Consider the following 11,493-nt stretch of genomic DNA (forward strand, 5'->3'; position numbering starts at 1 on the left):
TTAGGCGTACTTTTTAATATTATTAACTATATTTACACACTGCAGCAGTATAATCTCTTTAAGAAGGCGCAGCGTACAGCTTACTGCAAGCTGCCTTATAACATAGATAATAAGCTTACAATACTGCAGCTAATTAAGCTAGTAGTTATACGCTAGAACTTATACTTTAACTATTTTAAGCAAGCTATAAAGCTTACACTAGCTATTAACGCGTACGCAAACACCCACATACAAAATACAGTAAAAGAGGATATCTACGCTAACTTACAGGGCAAGAATTAGCCTACTACTCTATAGTAGATAAGATTAGACAGCCTTATAGCTACTAATTAGGCTATTGTTACTAACTATATAGAAGTTCTTAGGCTACTTAAAGAGTATATAAAGCGCTTTAAAGGACATAGTAAGTATAGCTTTAGCGTAATTACTAAGGTAATCTTAATGTTTAAGTTTCTACTTACTTAATTAGAAGCTTGCCTCCTCTACTATAATAGCATAGTCTATAACGCTTATAATAAGGCGCCTAAAGATTATCTTTCTATTAATCTACACGCAGCGCTGCTTAAAGTAAATAAGTACTACACTAAACTTAACAACTTACTAGCTTACTATGCTGCTATAATACTCTATTTTTGCTACAAACATTACTGTAATTAAGCGTAGGCTAAAAAGTCTAATTAGCTAGCATCTAATAATCTTAATTTCTAGGCACTATAGGTAGATTATAAGTTGCTACTGTTACTAAGGCCTTACTACACACACGCACTAAAGAAACTAAGCAATATTAACAACATAATTAATAGTATTATTAATCCTACACGTAGTAATACTAAGAAGGATAAGTATAAGTAGTAAAAGTATAAGCTAATTATTAGCAAAAGCACTAATTCTATATAATACTAGTTTAGGCTACGCAATTAATATTCTAACCTTAGTAAGATAGCGCTTATAATACTCTTTATACTAGCTTTAAGCTGTAAGTGTGAGCGTGTCTTTAGTAAGCTTAGAGATCTACTAGAGCCTTGCTAACGCTGTATATTACCTAAGCTACTTGCAGCACTACACTTAGTATAATAATAGAGATAGGCTAGTTTTAGTAGCAGCAATAATAATAATATAGGCTAATTAAAGCTTACTAACAAGCAGATAGACGTTTTGTACAAGCTTAGTAAGTGGGTAGGCAAAGACAATAATCTAGATACATAGAACAACAGCTAAGACTTAACACTAAAAAATATATACAACTTTCTTATTTAGAAATTAAGCACCTAAGCTACTAATTAAGCTAGCAACTTTCTGCTAAGCTAATTTAATTAATCTAGCTAAACCTTATACTAAAACGCAATTAATTAAGCTAGAAACTGCTAGCTTGCTTAATTAATTAATCTCAGGTGTGCCTATAACATAGCTTATATTAAGATTATTAATTATATGCGTAAGTTAAAGGACGCCCCAGCTTATTACACTGCCTGCTGTCTCTACCCACGCACAAAAAGTTACATAGATAAAGTGTAAGCAGTGCCTCTTAATTACAACAAGGAGCTTTGTAAAGGACCTTACATATACAAAGGCTAGCTAGATAACTGCTACCTTAGCTTTTAACACTTGTAGGTAGAGTTTAAAGACGCTGCCTCTCCTGTCAGTACTCTAGAGCCTCTGCTAAAGAAGGCACGTACAGGGCCAGCTAGGAGCCGGTCAGATTTTATAAGAGCTGCCCTATAAGGTGACAACGCCTGCCTAACCTATTACTGTAATAAGTTTAAGCGCTAGATAATTAAGTTACCTATACTAAAAAAGTCCCTATTTACGCGCAACCTAATTCTATACTAGATAAGGAAGGCTAACAAGTACCCTATCTTATCACGCTTTGCCCTTACAATCCTCAGCATCCCTGTGGCGGCCACTAATTGTGAGAGGACCTTCTCTGAGCTAGGTGATTTGCTGGAGACAAGGCGTCTCTGCATAAAGGCAGACCTCCTCTCTGCCCTACAAAGCCTACGTAGTTGGAAGCGCCTTAGCTTAAAGCCTACAAAGTTAGCAAAAAGTCCACGTAGTAACGCTATCTCTCCTAAAGACCTAGAGACTATCTACAAGATATACAGCAGTTAATTTACTATGTAATCTATTAATTAAGTTAATTAAGTTAATTAAGTTAAGCCTTATTTGTGCTATTAAGTTAATTAAGTTAATTAAAACGTGCTAGATCTGTTAATCAATTAAGCAATTCACCCTGACTTGATTGACTTGATTGTTGCCAACTCTGCTTCCAATATTGCGTAACTCTACGCTTGAATCGTCACTCTCGACGAACTGACTCATCATGACTGATTTACCAGCGACTTCTAGCAACTCGCATGGGCTGGGAACGGGGATATTGTTTGTTTGCAAATGGCAGTATAAACTGAACTCTTGTTTTAGCAATGACTTGGAGTCAATATTCGGATCGTTGACGTTTTCATATGTTGAGCTTTTCGGGATACGTAGAGCAATGTCGCCGTGTTTAGGGGAGCGAGCTCGATAGACGGCAAATTCTAGCTCTTCGCCAGAGAGAACGATGTTGGTAAGTGACGCCTGGAGCGCGAATGGAGAAGGATCTGTTCCGCTACTTGGCAGATATACTGTTTGCAGTGGTGATACTCGGATGCTTCGTCACCATAGTCACACGATAGTCGGATGTGTCGGATGTGTCGTCACAAGATGGTCGGATGCGTCGGCACCATGGTCTGTTGCCAAGACCCACTTATTTCGCATATATATAGACTCCCGCAACGGACTCCTCTAGCAATACATTCAATGCAGTTCCTCATGCCTCTGGTGCCTCACATAGCTTCACATATACGCTATTTTTTCTCAGCATCACAGCACAACAACAATGACAGGTATTAAAGAAGCTCTCGCAGAGTATGATTTTATGTCATCTGGCGACAAGATCTCGTGGCAGAGAATAGCTGATAAGCATGGTATTATTCGCTCAACGTTGACGCGTAGACACTGCCGCGAAACACGCTCTCGAGAAGAGGTATCAATATCACAACGGAATCTACAACCACAACAGGAAGCAGAGCTTGTAAAGTATATAGAGGGATTGACAGAGCGTAAGCTACCTTCTACAAGAGAGATGGTGCAGAATTTCGCAGCCGATATCGCTGGATTCCCTGTCTGAAAGCTGGGTCACTCGCTTCCTCTGCCGACACCAAGATAAGCTCACATCTCGATGAAGCACTTCTATGGATCCCTAACGCCACGCTGCTGACTTTGGTGATAATTACAAGGTGTAATTGGAACAGCTGGGCAGCAAAATCAACTTCTACGAAGTAGAGCCTGAGCATACATATAATATGGGTGAGAAAGGGCTTCATGAATGGGGCCGTTGATAGACAGAAAAGGATATTCAGTAAGAGGCTGTTTCAGAAGAAGCAGTTTAAGCAGGTGCTATAGGATGGCAATCGCGAGTGGATAAGCTTCTTAGCGTGTGTTTGCGCTAATGGTACGGCGTTGCCGCCAGCTCTCATATATGAGGCTGACTCCAAGAACATACAAACAACTTGGGTGGAGGATGTAGAGGCAGGAGAACATATGGCCTTCTTTGGAGTATCAAGCAGTGGCTGGTCGAACGCTGGGCTTGGTCTTGCCTGGCTTCAGCAGGTATTTGAGCGCTTCACAGCAGGCAAAGCTCGAAGAAAGGACCGCTTATTGCTTGTAGATGGCCATGGCAGCCACCTAACAGAAAAGTTTCTGGAGTACTGCCACAGACATAAGATACTATTAGGTATCTATCCACCTCACAGCACTCACACGCTGCAGCCGCTCGAGGTGGTGATGTTCAAGCCTCTCAGCTACCATTCTACTGGTGACTTACCTGTGCAAGATACGTGTACAAGCATCCTTCGGAAGACCGACGGACCCATTGAGCTGCTCCTTGCTACCAGTGTTCTTGCCAGTTCCCTTATAGCACTTATGCCACACCATCCTACCTGTTCTTTCGTCGAATCTGGGGCTGATAGTCGGTGATCGGACTATCCCCCATCATGTAACCATTGCTCAGCTTGTAGAACTGAGTGATCTGCTCGCGGTCGCTGTCCTGGATCTTGGGAGGGAAGTTGTAGCTCATGATCGAGTTGTAGTTGTTGTTGAGGAACTGAATAGCGCCATGACCCTCGGGCATGATATTCTTCTTATCGTCGCCCGTGATGGCGAACTCGTGGCGTAGGCCGAGGATATGACCAATCTCGTGCTGGAAGATGTTCTTGAGGATGGGTTTGGCGGTCGGATCAAAGGCACGCGAGAAGACGATGACATCCTGGTCGACCTCGTGAGGGAAGAAGGCACGGGCGAGCGTGTTGCGTCCCGACCCAACAGTGGGATTGGGCTTATACACGAGGTAGAAGTTTGCGCTGTCCTGGCCTGTCGTCTCGGAGATGGCGACACCCAGTTCGAGCTCGTTCCATGTATCGGCGGCATCCTGGAACGTTTTGGCTGTAGATCGCGCTTGGTCGGGAGACGTGAAGCTCTCCTCTTGCACAAAGTACTGGAGGACTCTGCCCTGAGTGAGATGAACATCCCAGCGGGGAACAATGGTCCCGTAGCCTACGACGAGGGAGTCGGGCTCGTCCGGGTTGTTGTCACCTGTAGTGCCGGCCAAGTTGGAGATGGGGGCGGGACCAAAAGAGGGATCCTCCTCCTCCTGCGTGTCGCAGGGATACTTGGTGAGCTCCGAGACGGGGATGATGGTCTTCGCCATTGAAGGGACAACAGGGTTGGTTTGGCCAGAGGCTAGCGCTGTAATTGCACGTTCGTTGATATCACCACACCAGGGATCAAATGCTTCGGCCAGTTTGGCAAGTGAGAAGAAATTTGTAGGTTGAGGACTGAGTGACGATCCTTGCCTTGCATTCTACCCGCTTTATATGCTCTCGAATCTCCAATGATCAAGGCGAGGCCCTCGAAGCCTTGCGATTCGCTCCTCGATTCGGCTTGGGCGTGCTGCGAGACCCTGTAGACAGTTAGCTTCCCGGCCTTCCAGCCGCTCCACAAGCTCAGCTGAGAACGGCAACGCCTTAGAGACGCCATGAAAGTCAAGATACCTGCATGTCAAGCATGTTCAACCTATGCAGTGAGCGCCCCCACGAGTTAGGCGAGGGACTACTCTTGATGTGGGATGTCGTCGTGCCGGAGCCGCCGAAGGTGAATTTCAGTTTGTCAAAGTCGATGCAAACTGCTGCATCATGCGTATATCACTTGCATGGCGTCGATTAAGTTTGATGCTTACGATTACAGCGGTGAGCGGTGGTGCCATGTGATTCTAAACGCGGTTGATTTATGTTATCTCAGCAAGCTCAGACGGGATGGGGAGAGAGCCTTGACAGGGGCAAGCCCCTGCTAGTAGCTTCAGTGGCGCAAGCCCCATCTCTCTAGCCAATGAGGGTATAAGAAAGGCTTTCTCTCCCCAGCCGTCTGAGGGACTTTTGTGATTTTTTAGGTGATATCGTGGTTCTAAACCTCCTCCACCATGCACCAGCTCAACTAAGAATTACTGTAGCTCTACCACTTTTCGTCCAAACTAGGTTAGATTTTAATAGGTAATAGAGACAGTCTCTAGCTATATCCTAACATTTTTGTAACCTAATTCTAACAAGATTCAGCAGAGTATTGCGCCATTAAGTCCTGCGCAGGACATTTTGATGACCCCACAACTACACCTCAATGCGACTCCCTAACCACACAATATATCATCTTCAGAATTTAAGACCTGTCTAAGACAGGCTCTATCAGAGAGCCTGCAAAATTTTAGGAGATCTAGGCCGCTGGTTGTCAAGCTGGATAGTAGGCTAGGGACATCGCGATCGCTCTCATGTCTGCAGCTCAACTAGCTGTTGTCTGAGGACTCTGAGGACTCTGAGGATCTCGGAGCTGTCTCAGACTAGCTCTGTCAGGGAGCCTGCAAAATTCTAGGAGATTTGGTCTGCTAGTTGTTAAGCTGTAGTGGATGGTAGTCTAGGGACGTCGCGATCGCCCTCATGTCTGCAGCTCAACCAGCTGTTGTCTGAGGACTCTGAGGATCTAGGAGCTGTCTCAGACTAGCTCTGTCAGGGATCCTGCAAAATCCTAGGGAATTTGGTCTACTAGTTGTCAAGTTCTAGTCAGGAGGGCGATACTATGAATCTGAAATCAGGGTATGGATAGGTCAAACTTCTGCGCGCGTTTAGATTTTTCTCTGCCAATAATAGTTAGAATTTAGTAAAAAATATACTATTTTATAGCTACAGCTTGTCTCTACATTCTATCAAATTCTAAGCCTATTCAGACATATAGTAGTAGAGATATTGTAAATCTAATTCTATTGTGATGCTCTTGAAATAGGCCTATTCATAGAAAAAATCACAAAAGTCCCTCAGACGGCTGAGGAGAGAAACGCTACTGACAGGGGTCAGAAACCGCTAACCCCCCAGGCCATACTCTATTTGGAGTAGCAATATGCATGGTGGTTTGTGCGTCCTCGGTTCTCTCCTCACGTCTGAGCTAGCTGAGATAAGATTTATGTCGTTCAGAGGGACGGGCTAACGCGTCGTTCCGTCTCCCGCCTCGCTTTTACCCGTGTTTCTCGCTTGACGCACGGGCTCACCTGGCGCACGCTCTTCACAAACCCCTACCCCCTTCTATCCTTTTAACTACTTAATAAAAATGCCTAAAAATTTAATATAGTATAGATATTAAGTACTAAAAATGAAATAAATACTAAAATGCTTATAAAATAGTTTATATTATATAGTTTAACAAAGCTTTAGATTTTATTTTTTATTAGATTTTAAGCATTATTTTATAATAACTTATTAATTATACTAGTAAATTCTCTAAATTTTTAGATTACTTTATACTAATTAAAAGCTACTAACGTACCTAACGGGTTGGCCGGCCACACGGGTTGGCCGGCCACTTTTGCTAAGCCTCTACTAAAACCACCCTATTCTCTCGCAAAACAGCCCACTTTAGCCCTGTATAAAGTAATATAACATAAGATATTATTTAAAGTCTACTTCTGCTACTTACTTACACATACGCAAGTTATGCCTAGTCTAATTACACTGCCTGCATTACCTTTAACTTAGCTTACTTTCTTTAGCGCGCACTTGCATCTTTAGCTTCTTTCTATTACTACACGCTTTAAACTCCTTTAGAGCAGTTAGACAAGCCTTATTCTTAACTATTAAGGTTCTTTTTACCTAAATCTGCTTTCTTTTATGTAATCTATATTATGTAGCAGCTTTATTTGCTACTTAAAGCTCTATAATCTTATAGCCTACTTTATTATGTTAATACCTTAGATAACTGTTGTCTACTTTTTATTACCTTACTATATTACCTTTAGCTGTCCTTGTCTTTTTAAAGCTATAACAACTACTCTAGTTAATATCTAGCCTATTATAAAGCCTAACTTGTTAAAGTTATACCTGTCTTTATCCTAGATACTATACTTAGCTTTTATGTTAGCTACTAGGCAAAACTAGCCCTAGATAACCTCTAGATCTTTATAAAGCACTTTTTTATAATTATACTTGTAATTAAACTTTATTATAAACTTAAGGCAGTGCTTAACCTACATACTAGTCTAGTTTAAGCTAACCTAGCCTAGATTGCGCTCTACAGGCAAGGAATTAGCTATATTAGCTACAGCTATAAGCCTAAGGGGAAATCTGTGTGTTATAAGCTTAAGTATATACTTAACAACTACCTTCTTCTTAAGCTTAGTTAGATTCCTTAATTTAGGCTAGCATTCTGCTTGTAAAGGCTGTTTAGCGCGTTAATTGCTTAGTGTTGTGTAAGAGACATTATAGATAGCTGCAGCGCGTTGTAAAAAAAGTTTTAAGTCTTATTTAAGAGCTTAAAGAGTAAGCTGTATCTAACATTATTTAAAAGATTTAATCTAGTGTTGTTGTTAAGGCATTATGTAGATAGGTAGAGTTTGGTGGGGGCTTAGCAAAAGTGGCCGGCCAACCTGTTAGGTACGTTATAAGTTTTTAGTAGTATATTAATTATTTATTTATATAGCTATAAATATTAAAGTACTTTATAAATAAAAAGTAAAAGTAGATAAAAAAGTAATAATTTACTTACTAAGTAAGTAAAACTAATTAAGTACAGCTTAAAAGTAGCTAATAGTAGAGTGTTTACTATATTACTTATAATAAAATAGCTTAAAAGCTTTATTATAGAGTTTTATTTTAAAACTATATTAAAAGTATATTAGTATATTTTACTAAGTACTACTTAAGGCTTAAATAAGTTACTATAAAATTTCAAGTTATAAGTTATAGTTATATAGCTAGTAGTACACTATATTAAAGCTAAAAAGTATTTAAATACTATATTTATAGTTTTTTTTATATACAACATATGTTAATAAAGTGCTTTTTAAGTATAAAGTATAAAGTAGCAGTATATATACTAAATTACTATAATAGAACATAATAGTAGCATATTATTACTTATTTTTAGAAAAATTAAAAATTAAAAATTAAAAATTAAAAATTAAAAATTAAAAATTAAAAATTAAAAATTAAAAATTAAAAAATAAAAACTTAAAAAATTAAAAAATTAAAAATTAAAAGTTTAAAAAATAAAAATCTACTATTTTATATCTTTTATATATATTTAAACTTAAATAAAGCTATTAATATAATTATATAGTAAATTTTAGCTAAATGTAACTATTTATTAGCTTAAAACTTATAAATATAAAGTATTAGTATAATAGCTTTAACTACTAAAAACTACTATACTTTATAGCTTTATAGCTTTATTATAAATAACTATAGTGACTAGGTTTTCTAAGCTTAATTAAGTATTACTTTAAGCTTTTCTTAGCTATACTAAAGTTTTATACTTATTACTATAGTATAAGCTTAGTTACAAGTAAATAAAGTAGGTATAAAATTTTAAACTTTAAATTTCAAGCTTACTTTAAGTAAAATAAAATAAAATATTTAAGTAATTTTACTATTTATTATAACTTTACTATACTATAGCTATAATACACTATAATTTTATTAGAATATCTCCTCTAATTTTAAAGATAGAGGGGGGTAGGTTTTATAGAAATTGTGTGCTAGGTGATGTAACAATTCTTACAAATTGTTCCATCTTGGGTCGCTTAGAACCTATCTAAAGGGTCCCTGTATCAGCCCTAGCTATAACTTAACCCTGTCCTCTGCAGTTACCCCTATTCCTCTAAGTATTTAGTTGCACCTCTCCTCTTACCTAGCTTAGTAATTTTCTAATATCCTTTGTATATAGCCTATAGGTGTTAATAGAATTCCTAGGTTATTAGGTCCCCACGCACTCCTATATGCCTCTGAGTGGATTCATACCGCATTCAGACCTATTGTCTTGCCTGTGCTATTACAGGTAAGACTGTGCGTTAAGCAAGAACAACAGGTAGCGTGTGCAAAGTTTTGTAAAACCTTAGCATAAAAAAATCTATATAGTGTAAGAATTAGCAAAATTCCTTAGCAACACAATAATTTTCCCTGCACATGTATAAACTTATACATAAACTGTACATTTACTTATTTTATATAAGAATTATATAATAACTATTTAATAATCATTAGTAAAACTTAAGGCTATATAAAGATATGTAAAAAGTATACCAATGTGTTTTTTAAAGTTATAGTTTTATGTTTTAAGCCTATATTATCTTTATACGGCTGCTTACGCCTATGTAGGCGCGTTGCGCTTCTAAAATCTCTAGAAAGCTGATAACTAAAGGCTATAGCCTTGTCAGATTGAAGCACTGTTTCTGGGCTTCCTGAGATGAATGATGGGTTTGGATATGATGTATGGGATGATTGATTGATTGTATTCGATCGTGTTTATTTATCGATCCTTTTTCTGCTCTACTCGTGTTGCTCGGCTTTTGTTTTTCCGATCCGAGTCCCTCGCGCACTAGCCCTATGCGCGACCAGCTTGCAACATGCTGCAATTTGCTGCAACATGCTGCAAAATGCTGCAATTTGCTGCAACATGCTGCAATTTGCTGCAACATGCTGCAAAATGCTGCAAAATGCTGCAAAATGCTGCAATTTGCAGCAACATACTGTTCGAGCTTATTGCTCGTACTATGTAGCAGCTTTCGACAAACGTTCCTCCTGTCTTGACAGTAGGTGCGCATATCTGACAAGCCTTTATCTATACTAAAAAATTAAAATATATTACCTCTTTACTACTAGGCTAGCGTTACAACTTTATTACTAGTTATGTTAGTGTGTTATAGTTAGAGCTGTATGTAATTAAGTGTGACTTAAAGCTGCATAGCAGCACTTATAAACTAAGTAATTTAAACGCTATACTTAGCTACCTATATAAAATAGAACTTAAAGATAAGTAAACTTTATTTACTAAGCTTTATTAAAGTAGCTAACTATTTTATAATAAAATAACTTACTAGTTATAGATACTAAGAAGTGTTAAAGTACACTAGTTAATAGTTACTTAGCTACTTAATAATTATAGCTAGAGTAAGCAAGCCCTATGTTCTATCTTTATACTTTATAATAAAGAGCTTTATAAGAGCTACTACTACTATATAAAGTAGTTTACTACTGCTAATTTAGTATTTTTAAATAAGTTTATCTTTAGTAAGAAGACTAGTTAGCAGCACTACACTTACACACTAATAAGCTTTATAAACTATAATATGTAGAACATTTAATAAAAGAAAACCTAGGCAGCTTTACTTATGTTTACTATAAATAGCTACCTGCCTTATATAGGTGTAAAAAAAGGCTATTTTAGCTATAAAGACTTTATAGATTAGATTTATAAGTTACTACTACTTACTTTATATATAGTATAGTGTAACAAAACTATAGTTATAGTCTTTAATAGTATCTTAACTTATATAAATAAGAAAGTTATAAGTAAGATTAAGTAAGCTAGCTATATTATTAAATATTTACTACTCTACTTGCTAAGCTATAACTTAATTAAGCTTATCTTTAGTGTTTTTAAAGCTTAGATTTATAAGTACTATAGCTATATATATAAGTAATTTAATAACTTTAGTACCTTTTTAAAAGCAGCTATCTATAAGAGTTAGTGTAATTAGTTTATAAGAAAGCACTTTAGGCACACTACTAATAGCTTATATAAAATAAAGAGTAAAGAGTCGTTAATTAAGGCTAGGCATAAAATATAAAGATAGTAAAAAGGTAAACAAGTAGTAAAAAGCATAAAGTAGAGAAAATAAGTGTTAATTATATAATAAGTATTATAGTATTAGAAATGTAGTAACATTTTTCTAAAGCGTAACACCTGCAGTCCTGTCTTCTTAGTTTATTACTCTACTACTTATAGTGCTATTGTTACCTATGTTTATAAGTCTTATAGTAGCAGTAGTAGCAGTAGTAGTAGTAGTAGTAGTAGTAGTAGTAGTAGTAGTAGTAGTAGTAGTAGTAGTAGTAGTAGTAGTAGTAGTAGTAGTAGTAGTAGTAGTAG

General features: G+C 37.4%; 2 protein-coding genes across 2 annotated transcripts; both read right to left on the reverse strand.

The window, feature by feature from the left end:
• Positions 1–2,565, reverse strand: BDR25DRAFT_344344 (uncharacterized protein; the record flags this gene model as incomplete). The annotated part of the gene is made up of 11 exons (XM_033693930.1): positions 2,230–2,565; positions 1,878–2,087; positions 1,677–1,742; positions 1,137–1,194; positions 1,043–1,087; positions 754–765; positions 610–647; positions 349–366; positions 269–283; positions 78–123; positions 1–26 (listed from the first exon to the last, which is right to left on the reverse strand). Exons 1-11 carry the CDS (start codon positions 2,320–2,322, stop codon positions 1–3), a joined length of 627 nt encoding a protein of 208 aa, XP_033545206.1. The 5' UTR covers positions 2,323–2,565.
• A 1,405-nt stretch (positions 2,566–3,970) lies between these two features.
• On the reverse strand, positions 3,971–4,854 carry BDR25DRAFT_344345 (zincin; the record flags this gene model as incomplete). Its single annotated transcript, XM_033693931.1, has 1 exon — positions 3,971–4,854. Exon 1 carries the CDS (start codon positions 4,739–4,741, stop codon positions 3,971–3,973), a length of 771 nt encoding a protein of 256 aa, XP_033545207.1. The 5' UTR covers positions 4,742–4,854.
• Between the last annotated feature and the right edge of the window lie 6,639 nt (positions 4,855–11,493).

The sequence above is a fragment of the Lindgomyces ingoldianus genome, assembly GCF_010093535.1.
Source record: "Lindgomyces ingoldianus strain ATCC 200398 unplaced genomic scaffold BDR25scaffold_25, whole genome shotgun sequence".
Classification (NCBI taxonomy): Eukaryota; Fungi; Ascomycota; class Dothideomycetes; order Pleosporales; family Lindgomycetaceae; genus Lindgomyces; species Lindgomyces ingoldianus.